This window comes from Rhagoletis zephyria, unplaced genomic scaffold, assembly GCF_001687245.7.
Source record: "Rhagoletis zephyria isolate East Lansing unplaced genomic scaffold, Rhagoletis_zephyria_1.1 Rzeph_scaffold_00124, whole genome shotgun sequence".
In the NCBI taxonomy this organism is placed as follows: domain Eukaryota; kingdom Metazoa; phylum Arthropoda; class Insecta; order Diptera; family Tephritidae; genus Rhagoletis; species Rhagoletis zephyria.
In genome coordinates, this window is record NW_016157208.1 from 122,934 (window position 1) to 137,107 (window position 14,174).

At 32.8% G+C, this 14,174-nt stretch overlaps 1 protein-coding gene across 1 annotated transcript in view; it reads left to right on the plus strand.

The window, feature by feature from the left end:
* Window positions 1–1,338: 1,338 nt before the first annotated feature.
* Window positions 1,339–14,174, plus strand: part of rdhB (retinol dehydrogenase B) — a 25,406-nt gene continuing 12,570 nt past the window's right edge. The window contains exons 1-3 of the mRNA XM_017635964.1: window positions 1,339–1,665; window positions 2,032–2,197; window positions 2,259–2,385. Of these exons, the coding sequence (XP_017491453.1) occupies window positions 1,525–1,665; window positions 2,032–2,197; window positions 2,259–2,385 (434 nt within the window). The 5' untranslated portion in view covers window positions 1,339–1,524. The remainder of the gene's footprint in view (window positions 1,666–2,031; window positions 2,198–2,258; window positions 2,386–14,174) is intronic.

Genomic DNA, 14,174 nt, shown 5'->3' on the forward strand with positions numbered 1-14,174 from the left:
ATGTACACATTCGCATCAGCAAAACATTCGTATCATTTGATGCGAAACAGAATGTGTAAAATGATACGAATCATTCGCATAACGAATGCGAATGCAAATATTCCCAACATCCCTGGTACAGACATATTTGTAATTTGATATCATTATTTTTTAATCTGAAAATCGCATTACATTTATGTACATGTACACTCATTCGTACAAACATAAGTACATATGTATGTATCAGGGAAGCCAACTCGTGGGGAATTCCTCGATTTGCGGGGAATTTCAGTTTGCGTGGGGAATCGGGAAATGGACCGTTTTTTTGTGGGGAATTTAAGACGCTGTGTCATAAGCAGCTATGTACCTATTATTTTAGTTTTTTGTTACTTTTAAATTTAATTTTATAAGTTCATCCTTTAACAAAAACCGTATAAATCTAAGTTACAAACTATGTGCAATATTTAAAAAAAAAAAACAAATCCACGAACTTTCGTTAAAATTTCGAGCTTTATAACTTGATTTTTTAGAAAGATTTTGAGTATGCAGTTTTGTAGCTGGTTCAATTCTAGTATAATAAGGTTTCAAATGGCTAAAAATTACCGTTTATTTTTTTAGAATTTCCTTTGTCGCATTTGGTTTCATATAACGTATAAACACAATTTATTTTTATATAGTAGAAAACCGCTACACCCTCGGTAAAAAATTTCTAAAACCAAAATTTTTAGCCACTTGAAACTTGCACTTCTACACACTAGAATTGTGTGGGCTACAAAACCCCACACTCAACATCTTTCTCGAATCTAAATCTAATCATCTAAAGCTCGAAATTTTTACGAAAGTTCGTTGAATTTGTTTCTTAAATATTGCACAAAGTTTGAAACTTAGATTTATACGGTTTTTGGTTAAGGATGAACTATACTTTTATAAAAAAATTACTCAAATTAAATAACAAAACGAAAAAATAATAATAGTGGTGAAAACTTGTAAAAATTTCGTGCGATTAAAATTTTTTCAACCACTGTATGTATGTTAATATTATATGTACATATTTTCTTCTTTATTTGTTAACTAAATTTATAAATCCTTGGTTTGGTTTATGAATACATAGATAAATTACATTTAAAAATAAAATAAACAGAAAGACCAGTAATATATCAAAATACATATTTTTTCGTAAATAAGGACATATATATGGGTGGGGAATTTTACGAAATTTCGGGCAAAATCGGGGAATTTCATTATCGAAATCGGGGAACTCTCAAAAAAGTGTTGGCTACCCTGATATATATGTACAAGTAAGTCTCAAATATTGGCATCAATTTAAGGGCCCAGCAGAACACATCTGCAGTTGGCACAATGAAGCATTCCACCACTCCACGCTGAGGTCTGATTAGATGCAATGTTTGCATTGCCTAGGCTGGGACCTAATTTGTTATGTCAAAGCAATCAGTCACGGATCAGCGTTGAATGCGAACGAAAGCTTTATTTGTTGATGCTTCTTGAATAAAGTGAATCACAGTGATTTTTTATCCGAGTTTAAATATGTCCAAAACAGGAGAAAATGTGCAACAAGTGGCTCTGATTACAGGCGCCTCTGCTGGCATTGGAGCACAAATTGCAGTGATGCTCGCTAATAAAGGAATAAGCGTTATAGGCTTGGCGCGACGAGCGGAATTAATTAAAGTACGCGTACATTAGTTGATTGGATAAAACTTCTGAAAAATATTTATGCGATTTAACTCCTTTATAGTGCAAATATTTCTTTTTTTGGCGAATAAATTTAAAGTATATATTTTTTGCAAAAGTGGTTACAATTTGTTAAAAAAAAAAAGATTATTTAATTATCATTCCGAAACTCACAAGAACAGCACTGTCATTTAAAAGGTGCTGAACACACATTTGCCGCCTTCCAAAGATATTGAAAAAGAAGCTATCAGACGTAATTTGTTTGATGATTTCATATTTGCATACATGAATACTTAAATACATACATAGGAAGCATATTTTTAACCTTTTTATTTAACATGTATGTTATTTGCTTTTTCATAGGATTTGAACAAACAAGTAACAGGGCATGGCAAAATCCATCCTCACCACTGCGATCTAAGTAGCGAAGAATGCATCTTATCTGCTTTTAAATATGTCCGCGATACTTTTCCGCCGATTACAATACTCGTATGCAACGCTGGCATACTTAAGGCGAATTTTATTGCAGGTAGCAGTACTTTGAATTTCCATTAAATAATTTCTCCTTTTCTTCTTTCTGGTCTTAAAAGAATCTACTGGCAAGGAAATCAAGGAATTATTCGATCTTAATGTGGTGTCCACATCCATTTGTTTACGTGAAGGTCTGAAGTTAATGCGTGCCAATAAAACAAAAGGTCATCTCATTGTTATGAACAGGTGAGATTATCACAATTCATACACTAAAGTAGCTATTAGACGTTACAAATGCAAGTACTTTTGAAAAGTAATTGCAGGAGCAGTAACACCTTGCATCTAAAATGAGTTTCTAAAGCGATTTTCAATTTCCGAGAAGCAAAAATTCGGAAACTACTTTCTTTCTGTTTACCAGCTGTTCGGGCGGGGTGGATTGGGGGCCGGGAATTCCTGTTGAATTCCGCGGCAAACGAGGGTCGAGGTGGTGCGGAATCCCTAAAGTCCTTCGAGGATTGAATTATTTTCCACAAGTAAATCAAATAAAACACTTCACAATTTTCATAATTATATATGTATACATATATTTATGTAAGTGCCGAACGGCCACTTCTTTATTGCATATGGCTCATTCCACGGTGACGGGTGTGACATTTCAACTCACATTTTAAGGCTTAATTCTTAAACTGTAATATAAAATTCTTTAAAACGAGTATTTTCTAATAGGTTTCCGAGATATACACAATGCCTAGAAAAAAAATTCAATAACAATTCAATCCGAACGAGTTATCTGTTTTAGTCAGTATGACGGGTGTGACGAGTACGCAAACCAAATTAACTACTACTTACTTGCATCAGAGTTTTTATGCTAATTATGTATTCTGCTTATGTTTTTAAATAGTTCGCTATATAGTTAAATAAACATTCTCAACATTTACGCCTAAGTTGCTTACCTCTATTGGAAATAATAGATTATATGTACGGTGACCATATTAACCAACGTAAAATAAAGGACATTTTTTTCAAAACGATTTGGGAATACTTACATACATACAACTTGTAATACATATCGTAATTTAAATCAAATATTTATCAGTTAATTATATTATTTAATTGTACAAGTCCTTCTGCTGTAGCGAAAAATGAAGCCAAATCCTTTTCAAGGACTTCGCAATCCCTTGCTACCAAAATGCGCTTATCATAATTCATACTGCGAGACGAAGCCAGCATACAGTGGTTCAAAATTGGAATTTAATGTTCATAATGCACCGGAGCCTTAATTTTACAACCACTTTTTACTAAAAAGCAAAAAAAAAAATATTTTGGTGAACATTTTTTATAACATTTCAAATTTTTTTATCCAAACTGCTACTTTTTCTGCATTTTGCACAAAAAAAAAATTTAATATAATCAAATAAAAATTCAGAAATCAGGCTCAACTGGTCCATTTCAAATATTGTAAGCTTTCATAAAAAAATTAAAATTAATCAAATGAAATGAAAAATGAAGGCTCCAGTGAATTACGAACACTAAATGCCAGTTTTGAACCACAGTGCAGCAGGGGGTTTACTGTACTCTTTCAGTGGAACTGGAAACTCAGCGTACAAGACGATCCTGAGCACAACTTTCCCTGTGCTTTGTAGATTGTACAAAGATAACCGATTAAATAGAAACCCTTAAGTAGGGTGCGAAACAAACTGACGAAGGTTTTCATTATATTTTATAAGGGACATTTTTATTTTTCATATTTTGCGTTTAAAAATTACGTCTGAAAAATGCAGAGCCGATTTAAAGGACAGTTTAAGAAGTAAAAGACAAAAGGTGTCCTTTATTTTGAAAAAAATTGTAAAGGACAGGGGGGTAAAATAAAGGACTATCCTTTAAAATAAAGGAGGGATGGTCACCGTAATTATATGTTCCAAATTCAACTGTGACGGGTGCGACTTGACTTTGTGACGGGTGTGACAAGTTGAGCATGAATACATAAATCTATATCTATATATTAATACCAACCAAAACCAAGAACACCGTTGGAAAGGCATTTTTCCGTAGATGAGCAGAGTTTTTATGGTTTCACAATTGGTTGAAAATTACGGCCAAAACCGTTGTTTAAACATTTTCGAATTGTGTATAGATGTTGCTGCAACATGTTCAATTTGACATGTTTCGCCTGTTGTTTCACTACACATTTGAAATTAAGCTTTGAAATAAAGATAAATATGAAGATGAAGAAATAAATGATAACGATGAAGTAAAAAAAAAGAAGGCAGAAGTGAAGATAAAGACGAAAATGGAGACAATGACAGATACATAAGAATTAGGGTAACTGAAAGGTAAGAACATTTCTTGAATTTATGGAGTGAAACTTCTTTAGCGGCAGTTGGTTGGTTGGAGTAATTGTCAAATTCAAGGGGAATAATGCACATGGAAATGGTTCTCAGCGGTTTAGCGGTTTGAGAATAAAAACAAAAACAAAGATGCCTAGAGGTACAGGCAAAAACGAAGATCAAAGTAAATTTAAACACTTTAAGGTAAAGGTGAAGAGGAATATGCAAAAATAAATATAAATATGAAGAAAAGGATGAGGATGAAGATCGATATAAAACTCGATATTATTATCGATTGAATAATCGATATTGCTTTCGATAAAATAATCGATATTGTTACCGATGCTGTTATTAATTAAATAACTGCTATTGTTATCGATATAATAATCGAAATTGTTATCGATACAATAACGGATATTGTTATCGGTATAATAATCGATTAAATAATTGAAGTTGTTATCGATTTAGTCATTTATATTGTTAACGATATGTACAATAATCGATACTGATGATTGTTATATTTATCGCTGAATTAATCGGTTTTACAATCGTTGTATTTTTCTATATGTGTATGGATATTGTTATCGGTATTTTTATCAACACAGTTATCAACAGGGTTATCGATACACTAATCGGAATATGGAATGTGATCACATTACATGACATCACATCACATTTTATCACATGATATGAAGAGACATCACATGATATTGCATCACATAATATGATATCACATCACACGATATCACGTGACATGACATTATATGATATGACATCACATTATATGGCATGACATCACATGACTTGACATCACATGATATGACATCGTATGACATGAGATGGCATTACATGACGTGGCATCACATGATATGACATCATATGGTATGACATCATATGACATGACATCAGAGGATATGACAACACATGACATGACATCCTATCATATGATGTAAAATCACGTCACATCTTATCACGTCATCACACCTCATCTCATCTATGTAAATAGAAAAAGAAAAGGATATAAGCAAAAATGTTTAAGATAAAGACAAAGATGAAGACCAAGGTAAATTTACCGATTTCAAACCAGAAACACCGTTGGAAAGTAATTTTCTGTAGATGAGGAGAGTTTTTATAGTTTCGAAATTGGTTGAAAATCGTCGTTTAAAAATTTCCATATTTGTTAATGGCTGTTTTTGCAACCTGTTCAATTTAAGCTGTTCCGCCTTTTGTTTTACTTCGTATTTGAAATTAAATATTGAAATAAAGATAAATATGAAGATGATGAAACATGTGCTAACGATGAAGACAAAAAAAAGGCACAAGTGAAGATAAAGACGAAAATCGAGATAAAGGCGAAAATGGAGACAATGAAAAATACGTAAGAATTAGGTTAACAGAGCTGAAATTTTCCGATAGGAATCGAAATAAAATCAGCCATAAAGGTTACTGAAATTTATCGAATCATCGAAGTTTATATTTATCGAAATTTGTCCATGCTTATTAAGTTATCGCAACGTATGGAATTATTCAAACTGATCAATGTTTACTGAGTTGTCGAAATTTATAGACACAGAAACTTAGTTGTCCAAATTTGCGGATAGTTATCGAGCTATACAAACGTGTGGGATTAACGAAATTTGTCAAGTTAAAGAAATGTATCAAGTTATCGATATTTGTTGAATTATCATTATTTATAGATTTAACGAAATTTATCGAGGTGTCGTAATGCATGGAGTTCTCTCAACTTACAGAGTTATCGATAATTATTGATCTACTGAAATTGGTTGGTTCAACGAAGCGAATTTTATGGAATTTTCAAAATATATCGATTTATCGAAATTTCAAGGTTATATAGGCTTATCGATTTATCACTGCTTATCGCATTTAATTGTCTTAACAGAGTGTAACGAGTTATCAAAATGTTTAGATAGTTTTCGGAAAATGTGGAGATGTCAAAAGTAAAAATTTATAAAGGTATCCAAAGTTTTTACATTTTTGAGTTATCTAAATTTATCGAGCCATCGAATTTGACAGTTATCGAAATTGGTTGAGCTAACGAATTTTGTTGAGTTATCGAATTTTAGTGCTCTTGAAATTCATCGAACTATCGATATGTATCAAATCATTGAAATTTATCGATAAACTTGAATGTATCGGGTCAATTCCAAGTCCTGCCGAAGTCCTCCAAAGACCTTCTCAGATAAAAAAAAAAAATGTAGTTACGTTTTAGCAGAAGATTTTCCGGTTAGTTAATTTGTACCGTATAAGTTTTGCTGCGTGTTAAGTTAGAAATCCTCTCCAAGTCGAATTTCGACAGTAACTGGCACTCTAGTATGTATTAATACGCTAACATGAATTTTGTCTCCGTTCGTTTGGTGATTCTACCGAACCGATTTCCAAACCAAGAACACCATTGGAAAGGCATTTTTCTGTAGATGAGCAGAGTTTTTATGGTTTCAAAATTGGTTGAAAATTATGTTTAAACCGTCGTTTAAAAATTTCCGTATTTGTGTATAGATGTTGCTGCAACATGTTCAATTTGACTTGTTTTGCATGTTGTTTCACTTCGCATTTGAAATTAAGCTCTTTAATAAAGATAAATATGAAGATGAGGAAATAAATGGTAACGATGAAGTCAAAAAAAGAAGGCAAAAGTGAAAACTTCTTGACTTTTTGAAGTGAAACTTCTTTAGCGGCAGTTGGTTGGTTGGGAGTAAATTGTAAAATTCAAGGGGAATAATGCACACGGATGCAATGGTTCTTAGCGGTTTAGCGGTTTGAAAATAAAAACAAAAACAAAGATGCCTAGAGATAAAGGCAAAAACGAAGATCAAGGTAAATTTAAACACTTTAAGTTAAAGGTGAAGCGGAATATGCAAAAATAAGGGTAAATATGAAGAGAAGGATGAGGATGATGATCGATATTGTCATCGATGCAAAACTCGATATTTTTATAGATATAAAACTCAATATTGTTATCGATAAAATAATCAATATTCTTATCGATACAGTTATTATATATATATATTATTATAATTGATTTTGTTATCGATTTAGTAGTTGATATTGTTGTCGATATGTATAATAATCGATACTGATGATTGTGATATTTATCGATGAATTAATCGATTTTGCAATCGTTATATTTTTCTATATGTTTATGGATATTTTTATCGAAACAGTTTTCAACAGTGTGTCCATGTTCGATAAGGATTGTGATCACATTACATGACATCACATCATATTACATCACATGATATGATGAGACATAACATAATATCATATCACATCACACGATATCACCTGACATGACATCATATGATATGACATCACATTATATGGCATGACATCACATGATATGACATCGTATGACATGACATGGCATTACATGACGTGGCATCACATGATATGACATCATATGGTATGACATCGTACGACATGACATCACAGGATATGACAGTACATGACATGACATCCTATCACATCACATAAAATCACGTTACATCTTATCACGTCTCATCTACGTGAATAGATAAAGAAAAAGATATGAAAGATAGAAACAAAGATGAAGACCGAGGTAAATTTATCGATTTAAAAACCAAAAACACCGCTGGAAAGGTAATTTTCTGTAGATGAGGAGAGTTGTTATAGTTTTTAAATTGGTTAAAAATCGTCGTTTAAAAATTTCCATGTTTGTGTATGGTTGTTTTTGCAACCTGTTCATGAAGAAACAAGTGATAACGATGAAGACAAAAAAAGAAGGAAAAAGTGAAGATAAAGACGAAAATGGAGATAAAGGCGAAAATTGAGACAATGAGACATACATAAGAATTAGGGTAACTGAATTGAAATTTTCCGATAGGAATCGAAATAAAATATCGAAGTTTATATTATATTATTATTATCGAAATTTATCCATGCTTATTAAGTTATCGCAACGTATTGAATTATTCAAATTGATCAATTACCTTGTTTATACCTACCCAAGAACCGCATTAACAAAAAGCTGATTTGCCTCAACACATATTTCTTTCAAGCATTTATACCTTTGTCGTTATGGCGCACTCGCTAAGACCGTATTCAAAAGTAAGCAAAATTTATTATTTTTATTCGATATTTCTTAAATTATTTATTTGCTCGGTGTAGCGAAATGGGAGCGAACAAGAATTCAAATTTGTTATAATAATAATTCAAATTTAAAACGGGCTGTATAAAGAAAACCAGCTTTTTTTCACTTCGCGTCAAATGAGTGATGTGTTTATACCAGTTTTCTAATCGATGTGAGAAATAAAAAAGCGATTTGAAAACAAATTCGAGTCGTTACACTTTCGAATTTCTGAGCGTATTGAAAGTTGGTTTATGCTTCCGTTTTGAATCACAACGAACTGGGTCAAAGCGCTTTATGTGTTGATATAAACAAGGTAAATGTCTATTGAGTTGTCGAAATTTATAGACACAGAAACTTAGTTGTCGAAATTTAAGGATAGTTATCGAGCTATAAAAACGTATGGGATTATAGAAATGTCAAGTTAAAGAAATATATCAAGTTATCGATATTTATTGAATTATCATNATATAAACAAGGTAAATGTCTATTGAGTTGTCGAAATTTATAGACACAGAAACTTAGTTGTCGAAATTTAAGGATAGTTATCGAGCTATAAAAACGTATGGGATTATAGAAATGTCAAGTTAAAGAAATATATCAAGTTATCGATATTTATTGAATTATCATTATTTATAGACTTGACGAAATTTATCGAGTTGTCGTAATGCATGGAGTTCTTTCAACTTACAGAGTTATCGATAATTATTGATCTTCTGAAAATGGTTGATGCATCGAATCGAAGTTTATGGAATTTTCAAAGTATATCGATTTATCGAAATTTCAAGGTTATATAAGCTTATCCATTTATCACTGCTTATCGAATTTTATCGATATACAGAGTATAACGAGTTTTCAGAATTTTTAGATAGCTTTCAAAAAATTTGGAGCTGTCAAAAATAAAAATTTATAAACGTATCCAAAGAATTTACATTTTTGGCTTATCGAAATTTATCAAGCCCCCGAATTTTACAGTTATCGAAATTGGTCGAGTGGACGAATTTTGTTGAGTTATCGGATTTTAGTGTTTTTGAAATTCATTGAACTATCGATATGTATCAAATCATTGATAAACTGGAATGTATCGGGCCAATTCCAAGTCCTGCCGAAGTTCCAAAGACCTTCTAAGATAAAACAATTTTAGTTACGTTTTAGTTCTGTGGCAGAAGATTTCCCGGTAAGTTAATTTGTACCGTATAAGTTTTGCTACGTGTTAAGTTAAGTTAGAAAACCTCTCCAAGGCTCCTAAAAACTAGAAAAACTGTCAAATTTCGACAGTAACTGGCACTCTAGTACACATTATTAGACAACTAAACTAACTTTGTGTTTCAAACAATCGGATTTTACGAACACATACAAGATTCTGCCACCTAAAGACGGGATAATCCTTGATCGGACTCTTCATCTCCAATGTATGCCTGAGTAATTGTAAAGTACCTTATTGTTAAATAGTATGAGGATGTTACCTGTCAAACCGAGGCCGTTACTTGAAAACCCCGTTTTAGATACTGTTTTTGCTTTGACAAGTGAAGTAATGCTTTCTTTTTATCAGAGACAGCAAAGCTCAAGTTTTCCCATCGCTCGAGCAACATATCTTTATGATTAGCTTTATCATCACTAATCACAAACAGATATATGACACATTTCAGATTAGCAGATAAGTAACGGTAGCAGTCCCTGGCCGAATTTATTGAAGTTCGTCAAGCTTTAAATTGTGACGGGTGTGACATGTGACGGGCGTGACCAACATAATCGGTTCTTTTTTCGAAAATAAAAGCATATATGTAAATACTTAAAAGCAATTCGCACATATTGTGTCATAGCGTTACTGCCGTCCCTAAATTGGAGCGTTGCGTTATCCATTGTCAACGAGTGTCAGCGCGCGCTATCCCCAAATCAACGCGTCGTAATTTTTGACGTTTTCTCAGGTCCTCTCGTTTTTATTCTCCTTTCCTCTTTCACTTTTTTGCCCTTTCTCTTTCTTTCCGTCTTCTGCATCCAACTTCAACACGTAACGCCCTGTCAAAAATGAAAATTCCATTTGCTCGGCGTTAGCGCCGCATTATTGTGGGATGCTTCATACAAATTGTATGGCCATGAGGATTTTTGACAGTTGCTTGGCGCTTGACGCGCCAATTTAGGGATGGCAGTTACTTTCGTCAGCTTTTTTACATGGTCCAAAATGTGTTTTCCTTCAAAAAATAACCATTTTGTGTATTTTGTGACGGGCTTGACATTAAAATATGCTTTGCTTCAATATACAATAAAATAGTACTTGCCCAAAAAATTTGAAAGTAGTATTTTTGTCATGCTAAATCTGAATATGCCATAAAATTTTAAGTTTGACAGTTGATAGCTATCAAATCAACTGCTAATTTCTCTAAAAATTAGAAAATCTTTTTGAAAATACCACTTATTAGGTTTTTAGGCACGCTAGTCATGAATTTGATGTCAAATTAAAAGTTTGACAGTCGACAACTGTTAAACGGACTGCCAATTTTTATAAAAATCAGAGAATCTTTTTAAAAACGTTACTTATAAGGTTTTAAAACATGCTGATCATGAACTTTACATCAAAATAAAGATTTGAAAGTTGACAGCTGTCAAATTGACTGTTAATTTTTCTGAAAATAAGAAAATGTTTATTAAATGCTACTGGTAAGGGTTTTAGACACGCTAGTCACGAATTTTACGTGAAATAAAAACCTTGAGATTTGACAGCTGTCAATTTCTCTAAAAATAATGAGAGTTTCCCAAGAAGTAAACGTACTAGGTTTTAAGGCTCACTGATCTCGAGTTCTGTATTACATTCAAACTTTTTCAGTTGAATTCTATCAAATCAACTGTCATTTTTACAGGCTAACCTAATATTCGCGGCTTGCGTTTTGGTACGCATGCCGTCGAATTTGTTTTTTTGCGTCACCCGAAATTGACTTGCATGCGTTTGCATTTGATTTCATTGAGCGAAACGTCAAATCAAAATGTCACGCAGAACAAAAATTGGAAATTGAGTTAGCTTCATACGCACGCCGTTCAATTTCGGTTGATCTCATACAAGTTGCATGTGCATGAGAAATTTTTGACAATAAATTGGCGGCGTGCGTGAATATTAGGTTAGCCTGTTAGTTGAGTAACACAATATATTTGTTAAGCCAAATTACTGATTTATTGTATTTGATCGAACATATTTAACATGAATTTATGATCAAATTATGAATTAACAACAATAATTATATTTATAAATGGGGGATAGTTGGGCCATCTGCTATATGTTCAGCCAAACAATTTTTTAAGATTTTTTTATTTTATACCAAATTGGTGCTTTCCAAAACTAAAGTTTTCTCATTTTTAAAAAACATTATTCAGGTTTGAATTTTTGTAAATGAGAAATTAAAAAAATATATATAAAACCTTGGGGGCCTAGTTGAAATCTCTTTGCGGAACACATAGCAGATGGCCCCAACTATCACCAGTTCACGTATGTTCAAACGTCTACAAAACACCCTGTATTAACTAATATTACAGACGACAAATTAAAATAGAAGTGACGAAATACTTGTTCACTAATCTCTATCACTCTCAACAAAAATTGATGCGTTTTGAGTCAGTTCACGCAAAAGACTGATAACTTCTTCGGAAATGGCATCTGCTTTTCGAAGAGGGGGTCGTCTCATACTGGATATAACAGGAATGTTATAACTAACATGTGAAATAAATCTTCTACCCAGTTATGCATACTTGCACTGCTATACCATATTTACATAAAAATCAAAACCCAACAGAATTCTACATGTTAAGTGCTATGCGTTGGGTAACCGCTAATGGGCTGTTTTTGCTTACACGTAAAAGCACATTTAGCGCATTTAGCTCTAAATGCTACTCTAAATGTACATTTATCCATAGAAAATTCGTCACCTAAATGCAACTAAATGCAACTCCATTTTTGCATTAAGGATCTAAGTGCTAAAAGCAACCCTGTGATCTTCCAAAATTTCCACGATTCGAACATGGTTTAATGTGAAAAATTGGCAACATTGCCTTTTCGCGTATACAGTGGCTAGCTGAGTTTCAGTAATCGCCGATCGATATTTCATTTATTATTTTACATTATTTGGATAAAGAAAAGTTACGCAAATTCAACATCGAGGTGATGCTGATAGAAATCTGGATCAATTTGTTATCAACTCTGTTTGTTTTGTTTCCTAATTAAGTGAGAAAATCTTAATTGACAGCATGGACAAATGAATATATACACAAACAAATGTTCGGTTATGGTTAAAACAATTCAAGTTATTGTATTGAATTTTTGGTTTAAAATTTATTTTTTTCCTTTTCAGTCGAATTTTTTGCTCATTATCTTCTCCGTGATAATTGATCGTAATAGATACGGATATGAATAAGCGACTAGAACACGGCGCGTAAATGTACATTTGCTAAATGCGATAGCATGAACGCTCTTCGAAAACATATGTTCGAAACTGCTAAATGCTGCATTTTAAATGCAGAAAAAACGCTGCATAAGTATGCATAACTGGGCTATCGTTAGATTCCTTCCTGGTCATTTTTCTAGTGTTATGCTCGCGATACCATCTGAAGTCTTTGTTGCGAGCCTCATGGGCTTCCTCAAAAAAGTGCCCTACTGGCAAAGGCATACCAAATAAAATACCAAATGTCATGAAAATTTAGTAATTTTTTAAATTCTTGGGCACCATATTGGATACAGAAGAATGACAGATGTATCCACTAAAGAAGGGCGTAAAATTCGGTAAAAATAGGCCTTTTTCGCGTAAACCATGCCTTATCCGACCACTGTGCGCCATTACAATGCTAACCAATTGTTCTCTCCACTGATGGCTTAAACAATGCAAAAAAGATAATAAACTACGAAAATCAGATTATTAATTTTGAAAAAAATTAATCCTCTTATGGGTTTGTAAATGGTACACCCTAAAGTAAAAAAACTTCTGATTTTGAGATAAATTTCGGAATTTTGGCTTTTAGTCTTAAAAGTTAGATTTATTTACTCTTACTTACTAGAAATAATACAGCCAAATTCTTAAGTTTATTTTCGTTTCATTCGGTATCGATTACCGTGGAATGAGCCATATATTTAAGTATAAAGAAATGCTGTAACAAAAATATATAAAACAACAACAACAACAGTGGAAATATATTTACGAGTAGGTTGTTTGTCAGCTTTTTCTCTTTGTCAATTAAACAAACCTTATCAGCAACCCTGGCTATCTCCGCAAAGGTTTTGTGAGCAGCGTATTTTATCGTCATTTTGACGTTTTTATACCCGAGCGCACTTGTGCACAAGGGTATATTAATTTTGTTCACATAACGGTTGTTTGTAACAGCCAAAACGAATCGAGATAGATATAGACAAATGTATACATAAATGCTCAGAATGAATAGAGAAATCGATTAAGCCATGTCTGTCTGTCCGTCCGTCTGTCCGTCCGTCCGTGTACACGATAACTCGAGCAAAAATTGAGATATCTCAACGAAATTTGGTATGTAGGTTTCCGTTAGGTTGGTTAGGTTTCCAAGGTAGGTTGGCATTGAAAATGGGCGAAATCGGACTGTAACCACGCCCACTT